This window comes from Eucalyptus grandis, chromosome 11 (assembly GCF_016545825.1).
Source record: "Eucalyptus grandis isolate ANBG69807.140 chromosome 11, ASM1654582v1, whole genome shotgun sequence".
Classification (NCBI taxonomy): Eukaryota; Viridiplantae; Streptophyta; class Magnoliopsida; order Myrtales; family Myrtaceae; genus Eucalyptus; species Eucalyptus grandis.
This window is the reverse complement of record NC_052622.1, coordinates 26,607,382-26,628,312: the sequence shown is the minus strand read 5'-3', so window position 1 is coordinate 26,628,312 and position 20,931 is coordinate 26,607,382. Positions and strand designations below refer to the sequence as shown.

At 42.3% G+C, this 20,931-nt stretch overlaps 3 protein-coding genes across 3 annotated transcripts; 1 reads left to right on the top strand and 2 right to left on the bottom strand.

Annotated features, from left to right (window-relative positions):
* Positions 1–2,085: 2,085 nt before the first annotated feature.
* On the top strand, positions 2,086–6,791 carry LOC104426060 (B3 domain-containing protein At2g36080-like). The gene is made up of 4 exons (XM_018864637.2): positions 2,086–2,689; positions 3,043–3,389; positions 3,798–3,982; positions 6,190–6,791. The coding sequence occupies exons 1-3, from the start codon at positions 2,193–2,195 to the stop codon at positions 3,956–3,958; spliced, it is 1,005 nt and encodes a 334-aa protein (XP_018720182.2). The 5' UTR covers positions 2,086–2,192; the 3' UTR covers positions 3,959–3,982; positions 6,190–6,791.
* Positions 6,792–12,774: 5,983 nt separating this feature from the next.
* Positions 12,775–13,902, bottom strand: LOC104427759 (agamous-like MADS-box protein AGL82). Its single transcript, XM_010040801.2, has one exon. The coding sequence runs from the start codon at positions 13,900–13,902 to the stop codon at positions 12,775–12,777; it is 1,128 nt and encodes a 375-aa protein (XP_010039103.2).
* Positions 13,903–18,965: 5,063 nt separating this feature from the next.
* Positions 18,966–19,787, bottom strand: LOC120289851 (agamous-like MADS-box protein AGL82). Its single transcript, XM_039305230.1, has one exon. It carries the CDS (start codon positions 19,785–19,787, stop codon positions 18,966–18,968), a length of 822 nt encoding a protein of 273 aa, XP_039161164.1.
* Positions 19,788–20,931: the final 1,144 nt, after the last annotated feature.

Sequence of the window (20,931 nt, the reverse complement as noted above, 5' to 3'; positions counted from 1 at the left end):
GTCATATGGAACATGAATGAATCGGTACAGTGACACCCAGAGAGACAGACAGAGACACGGAACCCATCAGCGATGGAGATAAATGAGCGGGAGAGAGAGAGAGAGATTTGGAGTGCGAGGAGAGGATTGAGACACGTAAGAACGACCCAACATAAAAGTTTGCAGCGTCTCTCAAAATTTGGGGAGATCTTATCCCATTCTTTTTTTACTTATTGGAAAGGGAAGGTATCTCTAGGGATTTTTCTTCATTAAACTAGGAATGGCCGAACATCATTGATGCTGTCATGCACGTGATCATTATACTACTCTCTCTCTCTCTCTCTCTCTCTCTCTCTCTCTCTGGCGTCCCTTTGCGAGAGTAGAGTCTTCGCTGATTGTTGGGGATAGGACCACTTCTTGGTAAGGTCGACGATCCAGCTAATGTCTTCAGAAAAATATCCTTTGGCCCTTGCGATGGCACATAGAGCTATAACAAGAGACACAGATGAGACGTCCATACCCCATAGTCATGCGTATATTTTTAGGAAGTTTGTCATTAGTTTGCCCCTATGATCCGCTTGTGCCTAGGGCAGATAGAGCTACCCACCATCCAATTTTTTTCCACTTCTTTTTCTATGTCGAAAGTTGTCTGTAAAGGGTTCTCTTTAGGCACAGAGTACTATAAATTTGCGGTGTAAACTTGTATATTCAATTCATAAGCTCTCAAAACTTTTAAAGCATTAGCAATCAAACAAAAAAGGTCTAGGTTCAACCACATCACATCATCCCGTTTAACTTGATTCGTTAAACGTGCCAGCACCAAGCAAACATGCACCAAACCCTAATCCTTAAAATCTCTCTCTCTCTCTCACTCTCTCTCTGTTTGTGTGTGTAAACAAACGCGCACAAAACCCATATGCTTTTCCAAATTTTGCATGAAAAATAGTCTTGGTACTGATCTTTCTCATGTGAATTCATGAACATCTTGTTGCAGCTTCGCTAACCTCTCGTCTCTGCCTCAAGATAGCATCTGAAGTCTCCCTTTACGGGTCACCCATTATTTTTATCTCTCATATAAGGAAGCATTCGGAAAGTCTTTGAACCTACCAAATCCGATTCTGTCTCAATTGCCTCACATACATGCATCATGAAAAATGTTAAGAAATTGGTGGACGATAAGACTTGATCCTTTTCATTGCAATTAGTTTATCATTAAGCAGCGATGGCCCACATCCATTTTATTTTGCCCTCAGTAACATGGGACGTCCAGAAACATCCAACATATCTTTTTCCAAAGATTCATGATATTGAAGATGATGCATGTACTGATTCTGACTCATTGGTAATATCTTTCTTGCGTCGCCTTAATGTATAGTACGTATCATTGAATCCCTAGGCTTAAAATATAGATGAAGCAACTGAAAAAGATGGAATTGATCAATAAAGAAGAGCACATGTGCATTTTACGAAGACAATAACAATTGCACTCTCTTTCAAAGGAGATTCTCTGCCAAATTGTCAATTAAAAAAATCCCACTATCGCCAGCATTGCCGCAAAATAGGTAGACCATTTATCCCGAATTGGAATAAATTATTTTATAGAAAAATACCCATCGACCAAATTCGAGCCTGCTCAAATGAAAACCATTTCCCCTCTACTCGATTCCGTACACTAACTTAATCTAGATAGATCCACCTTCACCTCTTGGTGTTGCAATAAGATGAAATTAGATCATATGACCATGCATCAAAGTAAATTCACTTTTTCGATTTGGTCAAAGACAAAAACAATTCGCCTTTACTGGGATAATAGAAATTGAGAAAGCATTTCAATTTGTTGTGGTATCCAAGTACAAGATCAAATATGATAAATGAATCCATGTTTTCCGAGACAAAACTTCAAAACCATTTGAGCACTTCTACCGTGGCCGTGGTTATCTGATGTGTCTTATCCCAATGCTATACGCAATGTCTAATAAATAAATCCAAAGAAAACAAAGAAAAGCACAACAATACAGACACTTTCACTCAAATTGGAAAGATGTCATATCTTTCTACGTCAAATAGTTTCCACAGATTCCGCATAAAAAGGCATCATCATCACGTCTCTCTCCCTCCTCTCCCCATCTTTTCCATAGCAAATTACACCATTCTCTGTCCCTCTCGCTCTCCCTCTCCCTCTTCCCCTCCCCCTCCCCCTCCGCCTCTCTAAAATGTCCATAAACCATTTCTCTCAAGACCTTCCAGAAACACTGTGGTGGCCTAACTCTCAAAACCACCATGACCACCACCTCCACCACCACCACCAACAGCAGCCCTTCATGGACATTCCTTCTTCATCGCCTTCCAAACCACACCACCACCAATTCTCAACCGCCCCTTGGACCTTCCACCACGGCCACAACAGCACGACCCTCAATTTCAACCTCAACCGCGAAGACGAGGACGATCTCGACGAGCAAGTCATCGACGGTGGCGGCGTCGGCGTCGGCGTCGGCCACAGCCACGGCGAAGGGCGGGGGTTGCCGTCGGAGCTCGACAAGGAAGTGCTGTTCGAGAAGCCGCTGACGCCGAGCGACGTCGGGAAGCTCAACCGCCTCGTCATACCGAAGCAGCACGCCGAGAAGTACTTCCCGCTGGGCGGCGACTCGGTCGACAAGGGGCTGCTCTTGAGCTTCGAGGACGAGTCAGGCAAGTTCTGGAGATTCAGGTAAATTCTTCATGCTCTTAGTCCTCGGCCGGCCCCTTTTTTTCCAGCAATTTGGACAAGTCAACACGCGTTGCAAAGACTTTTCTTTCGCTTTTCTTTGTCATTTTCGCACTAATTCTGGTTGGAGATGGAAAATTCGTACATTAATTATCGTTGTGTGCATGGCGAATAGTAGAAAAGATTCTCCGCAAGCCACCTTAACACGTTACATGACAGTGCACTTCTACGAAATGGGGGGACGCAGGGTTGCATAGATATTTACATAGACCAAGACTTTTCCTTTTTTTATTTTATTTTATATTTAATGTGTTCGCTATCATCTTTTTTTTTTTTTTATAATTATTTTGCTTCAGGTATTCGTACTGGAGTAGCAGCCAGAGCTACGTGCTGACCAAAGGGTGGAGCCGTTACGTGAAGGAGAAGAGGCTCGACGCCGGCGACGTCGTCTTCTTCGAGCGCCACCGCGCGAACGGCGAGAGGATCTTCATCGGGTGGAGGCGGCGTGGGGCGGCGGCGGCCGCTCAGGAGGGCGGCCGCGGCGGCGACGGGTGGGGGAGGAGGAGGGCGTTGTACTCGGACTCGGAGCACCACCATCACCATCATCCTCAGCAACCGCATCACCATCCGAATTACGCTTACCCTACGCACCAGGGAGATGATGGGCCTCCTATGCCATACCGACCAGACTGTCCTCATGCAGGTATAGCGATGGTGGGTTTGACATTGTCCAACCCAACTTGTCTTTCTCTTCTTTTTACCTTTTCTCCTTCCTTTTTTCTTTAAAATGTTTCTTGGGTTTTAAAATGGGTTTTTGTTTAATAAATAAATCTCTGTGTCGACTGCCTTTAATGCATGGCTGCAGTCAATCTAAAATAACTTTTCGAATTTCAGATGTCCATGTGCATCCACCACTGATGAATGGCTTTCATCAGCAGAATTTTTAAATCCGCTAAGATTAGTGTTCATTTCGTCAAGTTTCACCCCATATCTTGTTTTATGTCTTGTGAGATATATGCATTTTAAATACGATCAACAACTCCTCGCACCGTGATTTCGGACAGCCAAACGACTTATCATGTGCACGTCCATGAAATGTGTAATTTTTCAGGGTCCGACGGCAGACGACCGGGGAATTCAAAAGGGCTGCTGAGGTTATTCGGGGTGAACATGGAGTACCAGGTCGAAGAGCCCGAGATATCGACGTCTGAGGGCTCGACCCTGTCGCCTACCCACCACCATCCGTCACAGCACCATCAGTTCTTATTCTGATTACCTTCCTCCCGCAGCGACATGGTACGTGCACAACAATAATAGTACATAACTGCAATTTTGGACCATAATTGGAATTTGGAGCACATTCTTGCCTGGGATATGAATCCTGTGAGGGGGTAATAAACTCGACACTTTATTAAGTTCGACTCCCCTAAAAGGTCCACATTCGTCTAGGTGTCTAGTTTGCATTAGGTCACCTCGCATTTTTTTAGTATCTTGGTTTGGTAGACACATGGGCACTAGTAACAACTAGCTAGCCCTGATTAAAAAAGGCGGGGTAATGTCGTTCGCACCGTCCTTTTTATTTAGACCGGCTCCTCTATCTATAGTTGCTAAATCTTGTTGAAAATCTGGCTAGATAGGGTTGGGGAAAATTCCTATTTAGATGACCTCAATCTTCTCGTGCTTCTTACATAGGAGTGTCGGCAATTTGAATCCTGCCTAACTCCACCGGACCTCTTAAAAGCCTCTAGTTGTATAGTGGTTACATCCATTACCGTGGGCATAATTTTTTTCAATCTTTTCTTCAAGAAGCCTTGCGTTTCGAGCGACAAGTGCGTGTTCTCGCGTGTTTTATAGTTTAGTTGGGTTTGGATACGATCCTGATAAGATCAGCATTTGCATAATGAATAGGAAAAGGCACCCAAATCCTCGTTTCAAAAGCGGTTTTCGTCTCAAGAAACGAGAGATTTTCTAAGCCCCCTCCGAGACACCCTCAAGAGTCATGGATACGCGCGACTCTATAATCATCCGATGTGGGTGGAACGAACGGATTGCCATATCAATAAGGACGGGTAGCACGTCGATGATATAAAAATCTGGGCCTTATTATTAAGTGACAGGAAGGTGGAGAACCGTGCGGAGGGGACTCCAATGTTTATTACTTCTGTTCCCGTAGAAAGGAGATGATCACTCTGTGTAGTCTGTACTTGAGAAGGTCATGCATACCATATAGTTTAATCATTCGACTGCCTAAATTGGTCTTCAAAAAGCCAAACCAGCAAGGGCCGTAGAAACGACGTATATCTACTCGTGACCCTCTACCCGTAAGTAAAATTGATACCGTATTCTGTATTATGTATCGATTAAGGAGAAGTTATTACATATATTAGTTTATGTGGAGCAACACCATCATAATCATTGATCATATTGATTCTACCATGATGCCCATGCTTTCAATATTTATGATGATGTTGGTCTATATAAACTAAGTAATATTTCTCTATCGACTAAGTATTTTCGTTAGCTATAATTTGCCGTGCTTTTTGCACCTTCCTGGGGTAAACAAGGCATGGGGCCTCGGCGATTTCAGAACCACAAGGGCAATTTCCTCCTGAAGACTTGAACTATAGGTGGTAGACAGTGTAGTTTTGGCCATAGAAAATCCTCCGTTGAGGGAGCAATGCCTCTGAATTTGGTCCTTGAGAGAGGAGCAATTCATCTTCCCCCCGAAATCCGTCGACCTGGTTCCGTACTCTGTTATGTCCCATCAATCGCCTGCAATGTTCTTAGGCACGCCCGGTCAATTCCATCATTTCTTAACCACGCATTTATCTCTTATCACCACGTGTTGAACAAACGATGTTTCGACCACACCTTCGTTTGGGAGGTGGTGATTGCCGACCTCTCGTGTTGCGTCAATGCTTAGTCAAGTTCGCACGTGAAATGTTGGAGAGACGCCGTCTCTTTCGTAGAAACATTATAGATTTTTTGAAAAACTCGGTTATCTTGGGCACTCTTGTTCGAACGAAATCGGCTAATTATGCAGCTGAGTTCATACGTATGTGAAAGGATTAATAGAGGGCATTTGCTTTATGTCATGACATGTGCAGTACGAAGAGAGTTATCCTCATGCTGCTGCTGCTTCTGAAACCGTGCAATGCTCTCTCTTTTTCATTTTCAACATCACGCTGAGGAAACAAGATTTGCGTAGTTACAATATCATGAAAACTAGGTGTCCCATCTGTACTGTTCGTAAATGATGTGACCCGGATAATTGATTGATTGTGAACAAAAGAAAGAAGCTCGTGGCCGAAACAGTGAAGCCCATAAGATACACGCTTGCCTGAGATCTTTCGATCTTTGATGTCTGTCATTATATGTGGACTGAAAACAACACGTAGCCCCCCAACCCCCCTCCGAAGACAACGAAGTGAGGGGTGTGCGTGCGTGATTTGCTTTTATCAGATAAACGAAGATGTGTGAATCTCATGATGCTCTTGGAACAGGACATCACTTTGTCTCAAGATGTCAACCGGATGGAGAGAGAGAGAAGTTGCCGAGGATGGAGATCTGTTGGATGTGACGTCCTCTTCTGTGTTTTCTTGATGGGCAAAAGTTGAACCCCACACTTGGGAGGTCAAAAGATTTCTGTCGAGAAATGGAATGGATTCCAGATTGTTATATATTTCTTTTTCGCAAAGGGCTCGAGAGAGAGAGAGGGGAAAAAAAAGAAATGGAGGAGGAGGAGAGAAAATCCCAGATTTTCTGGGGAAAAACATATGAATTTTCCTAGGCCACAAGACAAAAAGGGAGACCAAGAAAAGAAAATCGTGAGGTGTGGGGGCTTTTCATGATGAGTGGAGGAAGATGTAGCGAAGGGTAAAGAAGAACTGCAGACGAGGGATGGGAAACGGGGTCCACGAGGAGGAGGAGAAGAAAGAAGAAAGAAAGTCGGTGACGTCAGCGATGGAGGGATTTTTTTAAGGGAGGATTTGGGCCGTGGAGATGTAGAATCTTTCTTTCTGTTTTGGTTTCGCTACTGTTGAGATTCTGCCCGCAGATTTTTCATGCAGGGTGATAATGATGAGAGCGTGGGGAGGGTATAATGTATGGGTCGTGGGGGTGGGGGTGGGGGTGGTGGAGGTGGAGGTGGTGGTGGAGGTGGCGAGGCATGTGTTTTGCTTCGCTTCTTTGCGTTGGTGGTGGGTGTTGGTGTTGGTGTTGAAATGAATAGACTAATGCCCACTTCTCTCTCTTCTCTCTCTTTCTCTCTCTATCTTTGATGTACGCGTCCTCAATGGAAGCTATATGCTGGTTTTCTACAGCGATGATAGGATAGCATGTGCTCGGAGGCAAAGAAATGAAACGCACTAACGGGGGCCGGGCACTCATGATGGGCGGGAGCATATCCCCCACCATCAGTATCACCAGATGGAAACCACACAGCATGATATTGCCTAAATGACCCTAAATCGTCTTGAAATACTAAACACCGCATCGGGTTCGGTCTTGCGCAGATGGTCGCGCTGAGCGTGCGCCTTAAACAGGTGCTCGAGAATCCGTGGAAAGGTACGCTTGGACGATTGCATGCCCCCACATGGCACCTGCATATCTGCACTCGAACAGTCACAACGGTAATGGGAAATGTCATTGTAACTGCAACAGCAATTAAAATGATGATAGAAATATGGCTTTCAGTTGAAAGAAAGAGGCTAAGGCATAATATCGATCTTTTGCCCATATGTGCGTGTGATTCGATACTTGAACATTGAAGAATCAAGCAAATGCGTAAAGCGATTATGTTCACCAGCAGACCAAAAAATTGCGCTGTCGAAAGCGTCCGTGTTTTTAGTGCCGGTGTGGGGGCTCATTGAAGAGAAGCAGCTATAGCTTCCAAGACCCTTTAGGACATTGGAGATATGGCGAAGAGGAACCGGAGCTACCGTTAGCTTGGTAGCGTGGCCGGTACTAGTCTTGCATTTTTGCTCGGTAAACTGAGGAGAAAGTGAGGCTCAGTACGAAGATGATTATGTAATGGAGAAGCAAGGATATCAACTTCATTTGAATTTATGCTATATGGCTTGCGGACATGACTTGGACTTTGATATTAATTCGAATGGTTCATCCCTTCCATGAATGTAAAATCCTTGGTAGACTGGCAAGAGAATGTAAATTTATGCTCTAACCATTCATTTCAATTTGTTGTCTCAAGAAATCCGTCACCAAGATGGACGCAGTGAACATACTCATGCCATCGCCTGAACATGTCGCACGCAATTTGCTTAGGTCTATAATCATCAACTAGGCGAAACTTCTAGCCGAGGACTGGATGAAGAAGCAGAACTCATACGTGCTTTCCCCAAGAGAGAGAGCTTCGAGTGCCGGGGACATTGCAAGTATGTATCGGTCCGACCATTTTGCGGGTCTGAATTGATACCTTACGGTCCTCTGACGGGCTCCATCAAGCTAAAACGAGTCTCACGTGGAAATATTTCCATATAGAATTCCAAAATTTGTAACTGTAGATGCAGGTTGGTTTCCTGTACATAGTACAACTCAACAATTAAGAATACTACTCAAGTAGAAGTAGGTGAGCCTGTCCTCTTCTTTGTTGATTTCCTATAAATAGTACAACTCAACGATAAAGAGTACTACTTAAGTAGTTTTTCTTAGACACGTTTCAGTCCTGGTCTCATTGAATCGAGACGGATGGAGTTGCTTGGGTCAGACACAGGATCGACAGCTGTCCGCACCTCCCTTCCGCTTGTTTCATAATTGCACACTGACAAAGATGTCTAAATGATGATCGGCAGGCCATGAAAGCAAACGGTCTTTTATGCGATCCTTGGTAACCTTACAGTCGTTTTTTGCTCCCAAAGTCGTCCTCCGAATGTGGATGAAGTGATTAAGATTGAGGTCCCATCCGATCAATATCTTTGCTTGTGTATATTAGCTTTATGATTACCCACTTAAAAACATTCAAACATGCTTTTCTACTTGAAATTCAAAGCGAGGTCATCGGGAACTTGCCTCTGGACCACGAGAATCTCGGTGCCTACGACGATAGAGGAAAACACGCCAAGAGACATGTTTGTGAATCTATGTTATGATGCATGCTCACCAAAGATGAAATGGTTGACATGCTAGTTGGGATCGGGTCATGGGTACTTGAATCATGGAAATTACAATATTGTATTTGGCTGGTAATCATATTACTTTATTATGAGTATGTAAATAAATAAATAAATAAAGAAATAAGGTTGATATATATCGTATTCTTATCAAATGAATGATTGACATGTTTTGAATTATAATGATTCCTCAAAATGTTATGCAAGTTATTCATCACATTGTTATTAAGCTGATTAAAATGATCTCTTGCTCTACATCTAGCGATTTTATTTACTGAGTTTAGGCTCATACCATAATACTTTATAAATTTGTCGAGTTTGGACTTCAGGAATATTTGGATTAGAGTACTTACCAATATATATATTTGGATTAGAGCTTTTGAAAGAGATCTTTGAGGATGGAATTAGAGTGCACAAGAAGAGTGGGGGACTATCTCCTCTACCTGGAGTCTCGACTGTGTACATCATTTGGGGCTAAATTGTTCATTAATTTGCGGTTCAAGTTGTATGGAAAATTCAGGTTGCGACATGGTCCGTCACTCTCAATCCCATATTAGAGGTCTAGAAACTAAGCGATAATTGAGGCGCCAATTAAGGGATTTCCCTGTGGCTCGTGAGGCGATGATGAACGCCACGCCATCTCAGTTTGATGCTGCTTGCAAGGTGACAACGGACACGACGCTGTGGCCATCACCGTGGCCCAAGGCTTGGAGAATCCAAGGCAAGACCACCTTGCGACGGTGGTCAATTTCTTCGAGAGTCGTGATTATGGCGGTCCTTTTCTCTTTGAGAAGAGGGGGCGGTCCGGTAAGCGTGCTGCGACCGCAGCCGCTTGCGGCCGACGTGGCGTGAGACTCATAGGAGAAGTTCTGGCCTAAGCCCATGTTTATGAAACCATTGCAATCGCAAAAGCCGATTATGTGGAAGTCGATGTGGCACGAGACTCAAAGAAGAAATTCTTGCATAGACTCATATTCATGAATCCGACGCGATCACAAAGGGTGATCATATGGAATCCATATGTTCAACGATTTTGATGAACTTAATTTATGTGAATGTTAGTCCAGGCAAGAATTTGTTGGCTCAAATAGCTATCCGTTAAATTATGGGTGTTAGAAACAAATTGAAAAACTAAACTGAAATTGAAATTGAATCAAAATAATGAAATAATAACTGCTTTTTTTATTTGTTCATTCTGATTTGGATAGTTCCATTCATCGAACCGAACTGAAAATCATTCATTTTCTTAATATAACAATTTATTTCTCTCCTTTTTTCACCGAATCTTCTTCTTAATATTATAAAAAAGAAAAAAGACCGAACTTGACCAAACCGAACCGAACTAAGTCATTGGTTTGAGTTATATTCGAGTTGGGTTGTGATTTGGTTCAAAGATAAGGTACAATCAAATGATTCAATTTGGGTTTCTTGAAAATCTATATTATAGATTAGCGGTTTCAGGTTTCATATAAGTTCCACTTGAAACTTAGAACCTACCCGTTGGAGCAAGTTCTTTATTTTTTAGAACCTAGAACTTACCCTGCATGCCCCAGAATTTGGAACCTATCCTATCATAGGTTCCAAAGTTAATTCTAAGGTCTATCCAGGTTTTACTTATATTATTAATTGAATGATTGTAGTGAATTAAAATATTTAATGATCACCACTTGCTATTATAATTCATTGACCATAAAGACACATAGAAAATATAAACATTAATAAAGTAAAAGTTTCAATCATAATATAGAAGCCCAAACTAATGCTTCCAAATTATATATTCATCATTGAACGGTATGAAATGTCGCAAGATCACACGAATACGTTAACTAAGAAAAATATCAAAACTTATCCCATATTCCATATTCCAGGTTCCTCCAACTAAAACCCTACAACCTACCAGTCAAAATAGGTTCATTATCTTTTGGAACCTGAAACTTACCATGTATACCTTTGAATGGTATGAAATGTCGCAAGATCACAAGATCATAATATAGAAGCCCAAACTAATGCTTCCAAATTATATATTCATCATTGAACGGTATGGAATGTCGCAAGATCACACGAATACGTTAACTAAGAAAAACATCAAAACTTATCCCATATTCCATATTCCAGGTTCCTCCAACTAAAACCCTACAACCTACCAGTCAAAATAGATTCATTATCTTTTGGAACCTGAAACTTACCATGTATACCTTTGAACCTAAAACCTATACGCTCCCACTGGTCCGATTCTCAAATTCCAGATTTTATCCTAGAACCGTGCTCATCCCTAATCCATATTGAACCGAACCGTAAGTACCCATTAGTTTGATGAAAATATTCTTTTATGAGGGCTAGCACTCAAGAAATTGACCGAAAGACGGGCTTCCACTGGCACTAAGCCCTCCGGCTCCACTGAACGAGCGATCTTCCTCGGCCCATCGAGCCCAAAGTCATCAACCCGTCTCTCGTATTGCCCTTTCTCCTCCTCCTCCTCCCTCTTCACCATCTTCGCTGCTTGCAATCAGCCGAGAATGAAGTCACTAGCCAATCACCATAAAAGCTGCAATCACCGCTCATTCAGACATACTCCCCGATCACTTTGGGTCGATTACATCCATGCTTTAAGCAGAGCTCAGAGATTTGTAGGACTATACGTAGTCTGAGCTGTGTGCAGAAGTTGGTCATCGTCAGCTCCATTCTGACTAGAGCCGGTTTCATCCACTGCGCTTATTTTCCATGCCTGATGCCAGAATAATTCTGGAAAACATCGCTCGCTCTTGCCATGGTCCGTGTTACCAGAATAATTAGAGCTGCACAAGGTGATGTGAAAGAAGCTATCGTCTCGGTGACAACTTATAACTATACAAATGTTGTTTCAGCTAATGATTTATCTCGGGGCATTGCATTCTAGGAAGATGGTCGCTTTCGCTGCAGCATCTCATTCTCTCTTTTGGCTTGCTGCCCGAGTTCGACAGGTCAGGATTCGCATTAGGAAACACAGTAAAGCATTGGAGGAGAGACTCATTCCTCTCGAGCTCTCAGTTCCTGAGGTATGCATTGGTTCTGACTCATGAGATCTCGAACCCTCTTGCATATACAAGGCAATGGGGTGTGTGCCAGCCTCATCGGGAACTTCCGTCGCCAGAAGATTATGCCGGGTTATGTTTATCTTTGTCCTTGGAAGCCTTTATATCTACCTATATGTTGCATGAATTGGTGGTTGCAAAGCAATTTGTTAAAAATTTTAAATAATATGTTATGTCTTCATGTAATAGTTAAGCTTTTAGAACAGCTGACGGTAGTTCCATAAAATTTCTCATGATATCAGAGTTGTAGGTCTTGAGTTTGAATCTTTTTGGTCCCCATTTGTTTCCCCAATTAAATTTCCATATATATTATATGGAATGAGCACTCGAGAGTTGATTTATCACGTATCAAGAATTAACTCTAATGTCTACACTTTTTGTTGCAAAAATATAAGCACATATGATCCATGAATTCAACTACATTGTTGTGAAATAATTATACGCTTGAAGTGTGAAATAGAATGACCAATCGCAAAGCACAGCTGCAATTGACTCCATTGCCTCTGTTTTTTTTTTCTCCCCCTTTCATCTGAAAATGAGTGTTTTCGATGCACAAAGAATTTTAGTTCAACAAGAATGACATACAAAGTTCGGGGAACCTTATGATATGAACAGTTGATATGCCTATGTTTATTACAAAATATCAAATAGATAAATAAATAAGGGCAATATATTATAATAGCACCATCAGCGATTCGTGTAGTAAAACTACAGCCGGCTGAATTTTATTTATTTTTTCCTTTTTTGTCCATCTTTTTGGACGTCCGGAAAGAAAAAAATTTACAAGGCTCCTCAATTGCCAAGATGAACAATTCATGAGGAGAGGAAACGTAGTATTTCGCCCCTAATAGAAACCAACCTTAATGCAGTAAAGAAAAAAAAGCTAATATCAGGCAATAATGCATGGAGAACCTGCATCATTCAGGTCAGGAACGGGTCGCCCTGCATCACCGAGAGCATCACGGGGGCGGGCCGGTTGGACCATCGACGCGTTGTAGCCCGCCCTGAAGCTCGGAGTACCTTCCAGCGACGAGTGATCCTGAAATGAGCCTGCATCATTCAGGTCAGGAACGGGTCGCCCTGCATCGCTTAGAGCAGCACGGGGGTGGGCCGGCTGGACCATCGACGCATCGTAGCCCGCCCTGAAGCTCGGAGTACCTTCCGGCGACGAGTGATCCTGAAACGAGCAGGCTTCATTCAGGTCAGGAAGGGGTCGCCCTGCATCACCGAGAGCAGCATGGGGGCGGGCCGGCTGGACCATCAACGCATTGGAGCCCGCCCCGAAGCTCGGAGTACCTTCTGGCGACGAGTGATCCTGAAACGAGCCTGCATTATCCAGGTCAGGAACGGATCGCCCTGCATCAGGGAGAGCAGCACGGGGGTGGGCCGGCTGGACCATTGACGCGTTGTAGCACGCCCTGAAGTTCGGAGTACCATCCGGCGACGAGGGATCCTGAAACGAGCCCTGCATTTGATGTTGATCATAAATACGTTCGTTAGCATGGACCTGACGATCATTCATATAGCTCGATGATGTCCTCACTGCGTCCTCTTTCATCACGGCCAGCCTCGCCTTGGCCGCCTCGAGCTTGTGCCCCAGGGAGTTCAGTAGCCTCTTCAGGTCCTCTTTGGATAGGCCCGCAATCAGCGACTCCGAGACCGGATACTTGGCCTTCCGGTTCGCCGGCAGAGCCTCGGTGAGCTCGGCGTCGACCTTCCTCTCCCGGTTCGCAAAGAACTCGGGCAGCCTAACCGTCCTCTTGGCACAGCGGTCCGCCCCTTCGCTCATGTATCGCTCGATAATGCGCTTGACCTTCCCAGGGCTTGCGGGCCAGACCTCGGGCTCGGTGGCGGTGGCAGATCCCGTGGGGCCATAAATAATCATGCACGTGTCTAGGTCGCATAGGGTGGCGAACTCTTGGGCCTTCTTCATCACGTTCTTTTTCCTCTTCTCGTAGGTGATCCTCCGTGCTTTCTCGTTGGGAATAAGCCCTAAAGTTAATTTGCGACGATCCATGTCTCAGAGTGTTTGAATTTTTTTTTTTTTTTTTTGGGGGGGTGGGGTACTAATCCTGCAACAAAACAGATACAGGAACATTTACAAAGAAAAATTGACCTGTACAGATTAAAGCAAGAGTTCTTGCTAATAGAGAGACGAGAAATTGAAAAAGAAAGAGGGAAAAAAGACAGAATCCGAAAAGGATCTTGATTTTCTGAAGACTAATGGGAAAACCAGATGCAGACACCAACGGAGAAGAACCCCAAGATTCAAGACAGTTGAAGTTGGTTGAATGTTTTAAACAGTAGGATGATGGTACAGTATCACTTTCAGGTACAACCTCAATGAAGAGTTTCCTCTGAATGATCGACGCCTAAAAGATGGATGACACGGTGTAAAACAAGAAGATAAAAGGAAAGAAGTTTTAATGATTAGAGGAGGGCTCCTCCTTGAACAACATCCTCACTCTACTTTCTTGGCTTGTTTCTTTCTTCCATCTTATGCGTTGCCCTATAAGAACATCCATCTCGATGAGTCGAAGGACGCAATTGAGAGTCACCCCGGAATGTCAATATCCAGACGAACTCGGATAAAAAACCAATGGAAGGAAAAAAAATTCACGAGAAGAGGTCGCAGGAGAATTTCAGAGCAATTCTAAAGAGAGAAAAGAGATGTGGAGCGATTCTTGATCGGATCTTTTGAGAAAATTATTGGGCGAGAACTTGAGATTAGGCGCAGACAAAGAACAGAGAGCAGGAGAACAGAGGAATTCAATTGGATGATCACACGCCGATTGAGTCGATAACATTTAAGAGAGAGAGCAGAGACAATCGAACACCACAGAGATGCGGTGATTGGAGAGAGAAAGCACTCACCAATTCACAATGCCATCGACAAAGATCTCGTCGCTCTGCAATTCGATAAACCCCCTAGAGCTTCAACGGAGAGAGACAGAGCACAGAGAGAACGTAGGCGTCTCTGTTTCTCGTTGCTCTCCAGTTCAAAACAGAGGGACGGAGAGAAGAGAGAGAAGTGACCGTTGTATGTCAGCTGATTTGCGAGTCAAATGTGAAGGAAGGAAGGAAAGCCAATTTATATAGAGAAAGATTATATTTTAGAGCTCTTCTATATTCACAAAGAATGTGTAATTATATTTTCTGCGTATTCGCTTTCAATGGCTTAGTAATAAAGATTTAATTGTTACTCGATAAAATTAACTGGTATGGTTTTATATCTTGCAGAATCTTGAATTATAAGATATCTCTGAATTTTTTTAATCTAATTTGGAAATAATTACTAAGTTAATTATCAAGGGCTTCTTTTTTGCCCCTAATGACTGGGAGGTGAATGTAACTTAAAAGGGAAAAAGAAAGACTGACTTCACATATAAACCATTGTTGGAAGATATTATACATATGATTGATTATAGTGAACCCATGCCCTAATTGATTAATTATCGCATTTGTGAAGAAATGAGTCTTTAGAAGGGCCTTCAAAATGTGCTCGACTTTTGCAATTGACAAGGCCTATTAATTATAAAGCTCAATTAATGTATCTTGAATTGTTCTTTTTTTTTTTTTTTTGTGCTATGAATCATCTTTGCTTTTCTTCCCGTTTTGCCATATGTCTCTTCATTGCTTAAATGCATGCTAAAAGTCTAATCTAAAAGTTTAAATTTATAAGTGAATGGAAATTACAAATATGTAAAGTGCATGAAAATCCCATGTTTTTTAACAATACTAATTTGTTATTCGATGTTTTTGTTCCAAGTATAATTCTTACCCCTGCAATATTTACATTCTAAGAGGGTGACAAAGGAATATAATTGAGGATGCATGTAATTGTGACATTATTTATTAAATGGAAGTTCCAAGTAAGTTGATATAATATCCACTACTTAGAATAAATATACAAAGAACAAACCAAATTTTTATAAAATAATATTTTTTTCAAAAATCATCAGTTTTAAATTTTATCTTAAAATATATACATAAGTCATTATAATCTATGGTTATGCAGTTATAATTTAGCTACACATTATTAGGCTTAGTTTTTTTTTTTTTGTTGTTGTCAAAACCAGGCATATTTTAAAAGATTTGATTTATCATATGAAGAAGTAACAAAACATTCGACTCTTCACCTATATTAATAAAAAGGATAAGTCAATCAAATAATCGTGACCCAATGAATTAGAAATGTGTAATTAATGATATATATTGTATGGATAGGTCAAAATGGTGTGGTTACAACTTTCCAAGAGTATGTGAGTGTAAATGGACCCTTAATAAAAGATATGCATACTCATCACAACTTAATCAAGACGAGATATCTTTTAGAAAAAACAAATCAACAACAACAAATCAATCCGAGAGAGGGAGACAGAGATAAAAGTAGACAAGAAATTTACACTCCATTTTCTTTTGAAAGAGGATAGATAGATTCTTGAGAAACTTGTGAATTACTATAAGTCCTTATTCATTTCCATTATAAAAAAAAAAGGAAAATTCCAAATAAAAACCCGAAGTGAATATTATGTCAAATTAAGGCTTAAAGTGACTATTATTGTTTGAAATAAGGGCATAAAATAGCAATGATTGTTTCAAATAAGAGCTTGATCTTGCCGATTGTCGGTTAGCTAAATATTCCGACCTATAAAAGGGCGTTTTCATCCAAATGCAATTTTAATTTTAATTTTTTTTTTCTCCTTTTATGTTTTTTTCTTTCTAGCAAGGGCCGACAATCACAAGTAGGGACCAATGAGGGCTTGACAACCTTGTTGGCTATTGTTAAAGGCCAGCGAGGGCCTCCAAGCCTTACCAACTGTGGGGGAGGCCACCCTTTGCTAGATTTAGCGAGGGTTGGCCTCGTTGGCTACTAATGAGGTGACCCTTGCCTAGTTGTGGGTGATGCCACCCTTGCCAAATTTGTAGAGGGTTGGCCTCACCTAGGGCTAGCGAGGGCGACCTCACCCAAGGCAAGGGTCATCTCACCTAAGCAAGGTCATCCCTCCCTAGCCACTGGTGAGGCGACTTTTGCCCAAATCTAGAGAGGGTCGACCTCGCCAATGGTCACGAGGGCGACCTCCCCCAAAGCGAGGTTGTCCCTCACCTATGGCTGACAACGATGGCCCTCGCCAGATTGAGTGATGGCGACCCTCACCCAGACCTCTAGGAATCACCAATGGTCAATTGGTCATTGGCAAAGAAGGAAGATGAACTAGAAAAAGTGAAAAAAAAAAAAAAAAAAAGGAAAAAGAAAGAAACAAATTCAAAAAAGATAAATGATGAAAATGCCCTTGCCAGTGGAAAGTTATGTCCTTATTTGAAATGGATATACCAATTTCAAATCCTTATTTGAAACAATAATGACACTTCAAGTCATTATTTAGAATTTTTTTCAAGAAAATATAAGAGTCTTGTTCTTTTTTGGGTCGGAATAAAAAAGAAAATTACGTCATCAAATGTTTTTAAGCCAACTTGTCGAGCATCGATAAGAACAAGTGTCTTGATTCTAAGAAGCATTGATTGCAGCCTATCATGAGAAGAGTCAGAATATTTACCGTTTCATCTTGGCATTTATAATTGAATGATATGAATGAAAATAATATTAACACGTTGTGATTTGAATATAAGTTGAAATCTTCTAGAAAAGTCTATGATTAAAATAAAATAAAAAATTCCAGCACGCAGGAAAAGTCCACACTATCTCCAACTTTTATCTTTTTATCCTTTCTCTCTTAATACTTTAATCACAATATCGCCGCACAAAAGGTTAATCGGTAGGAGATCTGTTGAGATTCCGAATGAATGTATTTTTGAAAAATTTGAATAATCTTCTTCAGGGAAAGAAATCGAATGATCACCTGAAGACGACTAATTTCCTAAGGGTAACAAGCACGCCAGCATTAAGGCCTTCTTTAAGTAATGTTATTACAGGGAATCACTTATAGCTTTTTTGAATAGTTAGCTTTTGCACAGTTTTAAAGATTCATGAAAGTAGAGAAGCAAGAATAAGAAAAGGCAAAAAGAAAGTACAACCATGGAAAGTCCGAATTTAACTCTTACAAAGGAATTATTAGGGGAGCGCCGTAGACAATGAACATCGCGCATCACTTCCAACAACCTGCGCATGGTGACTGCATACAGTTAGTGAATCGCGTCAAAGCTCACATCCTAGGGCACACCTAGAAAGGACAGTCGCAGATGCCAATGCTGATCACCACCTAAGCTCCTAACACCACTGCCTTGTTGTAGTTGTCGTCATTGCATCATCATCGAAGGAAGGCCGGTGTAGTAGAGGGTTGGAGTCACAATCGAGAGAAAGAAGATGAACAGAGGTGCTAATCGCCAGGCGCCATTTGCACTCGATGTCGTTGTAAGCAACGTTGCTGCTGCCATTGTCAAATTGTGCGGTTCAGATCGTGCAAAGTCGCACATGATGAACAGAGAAGTCTAACATCATAATGTGGTCTTTTTTCAGGATGCGTGAAGTGTGAAGTCCATCCCACTAAAGTATTAATATATACTCCTACTTTACTAAAAGAAATTTATAATAAAACTAAAAATAAATTAGAAACTAACGCTGAAAATACTAACTAGATAAAATAGATTGCAACTTAAACATGGGTAGAGAACGCATTAGTAGCCGGTCTGATGAACCAAACAAGTGAAGTAATTATTCGCAGTCTCACACGAATCTCGGTATTATATCATAAGCCAAGGTGAGGTGGAGCCTGCAGCCTCCGCGTGTCCCACATTCAACTCAACTAGAGCGGAACTGCTCTACATGTGACGCAAAACAACAACCGGCTAAATTTTTATAAAAAAATTTCTATTTTTGTCCGTCTTTTTGGACATCCAAAAAAAAAAAAATATTACAAGACTCCAAACTTGCCAATATGACCAATTCAATGAGGAGAGAAACAAAGTAATTCGCCCCTAATTGTAACCAACCTTCCTGCAGTAAAAACATGTACATCTGTCTACCCATCGGAACCCAACCAATTAAAGAAAAACTCTAAAAATCACGCATTAATGCATTAATGCATTATGAAGTCGCTCAGACCCTTCTTGCTCCGGAGCTCACTGATAATCATGGAACTGATGATTTCCTGCGAAGAAGCCCGCATCATCTGGGGCGGGATTAGATCGCCCTGCATCACCAAGAGCGGCATGAGGCGGGGCCGGCTGGACCATCAGTGCGTCGTAGCACGCCCCGAAGCTCGGAGTACCTTCCGATGACACGTTGCCTATGATGGGGCCATACAACGACGTCTCAGAGAGCATCGTCCCCTCCGGGATGGCGAAATGGAAGTCTTGCCCAGGCGGGAAGTGGTTCTGACACGAGCAAGGCATGTGATGATGATGATGGTACGTATGATCATTTGCAGGTACGTTATGATCATTCATAAGGCTCGATGATCTCCTCATGGCATCCTCCTTCATCACGGCTAGCCTCGCCTTGGCTGCCTCGAGCTTGTGCCCCAGAGAACCTAATAGCCTCCTCATGTCCTCTTCGGAGAGGCCATCAATCAGCGCCTCCGAGATTGGGTACTTGGCCTCCCAGCTCGCAAGCCGGACCTTGGCGAGCTCGGCATTGACCTTCCTATTTCGGTCTGCAAAGAACTCAGGCAGCCCGACCATCCTCTTGGCACGACGATCCGCCCCCTTGCTCATGTACCGCTCGATAATGCACTTGACTTTCTCGGGGCTCGCCGGCCAGATCTCGGGCTCAGTGGTGGCAGCAGACCCTGCGGGGCCATAGATGATCATGCACGTGTCGACGCCGCATAGGGTGGTGAACTCTTGGGCCTTCTTCATCATGCCCTTCTTCCTCTTCTCGTAGGTGATCCTACGTGCTTTCTCGTTGGGGATAAGCTCCAAAACTAATTTACGACGACCCATGTCTCCAAGTCCTTGTTTTTTTGTGTATCAATCCTGCAACCAAATGGAAACAGGAACAGTTATGAAAGCAAAATCGACCTGTGCAGATTAGAGCAAGAGTTCTTGCTAACAGAGAGCCAAGAAAAATTTATAAAGTGATGGAAAAAATTCTTTATTATAACCGAAAAAAAAAAGATTACCCTGTAATATTGCTTGAAAGATATTATAGAAGTCAATCTACACCATGGCTTCAAAGATACTTTGTGTCTTTCTGAGTATTAAAAAATAGAATCCACAAAGGATCTTGATTTTCTGAAGAATGATTGGAAAAACCAGATGCAGACACCAACAGAGTAGAACTCCACAAGATTCAAGCATATGTAAGAGCCTAAGAAATTAAAAATAACTGAATAATTAAAGACAGTTGAAGTGGGTTGAACGTGTTAAACAGTAGACTGATAGTACAGTGTCACTTTAAGGAACAACCTCGGTGGAGGGTTTCCTCTGAATGATCGTCGAGGCCTAAAACAGGAAATAAGTTTCGATGATTGGAGGAGGGCTCCTCCTTAATTAAACAACATCCTCACTCTACTTTCTTGGCTTGTTCCTTTCTTTCCTATTTTGTGTTGCCCTAAAAGAACATCGAAGGATGCAACTGAGAGTCATCCCGGAATGTCAAAATCCAGACGAACTCGGAGAAAACAGCAACGAAGGAACAAAAAATTCACAAGAAGAGTTCGCAGGAAAATTTCAGAGCAATTCTAGAGAGAGAGAGAGAGAGAGAGAGAGAGAGAGAGAGAGAGAGAGGGAGAGGAGGGAGGGAGGGAGGGGTGGAGCATTCTTCATCGGAACGGTGGAAAAAAAATTGGACGAGAACTTGAGATCCGGCGCAGACAGAGAACAGAGAACGGAAAACAGGAGAACAGAGGAAATAATTGGATGATCGCACGCAGATCAAGTCGATAACATTTAAGAGAGAGAACCGAGACAATCGCACACCACGGAGATACGGTGATTAGAGAGAGAAAGCACTCACCAATTCACAATGCCGTCGGCCAAGGTCTCGTCAGCTCTGCAATTCAACCCCCTAGAGCTTCAACGGAGAAAGAGAGACAGAGCACAGAGAGAACGTAGGCGTCTCTGTTTTCCAGTTCAAAACAGAGAG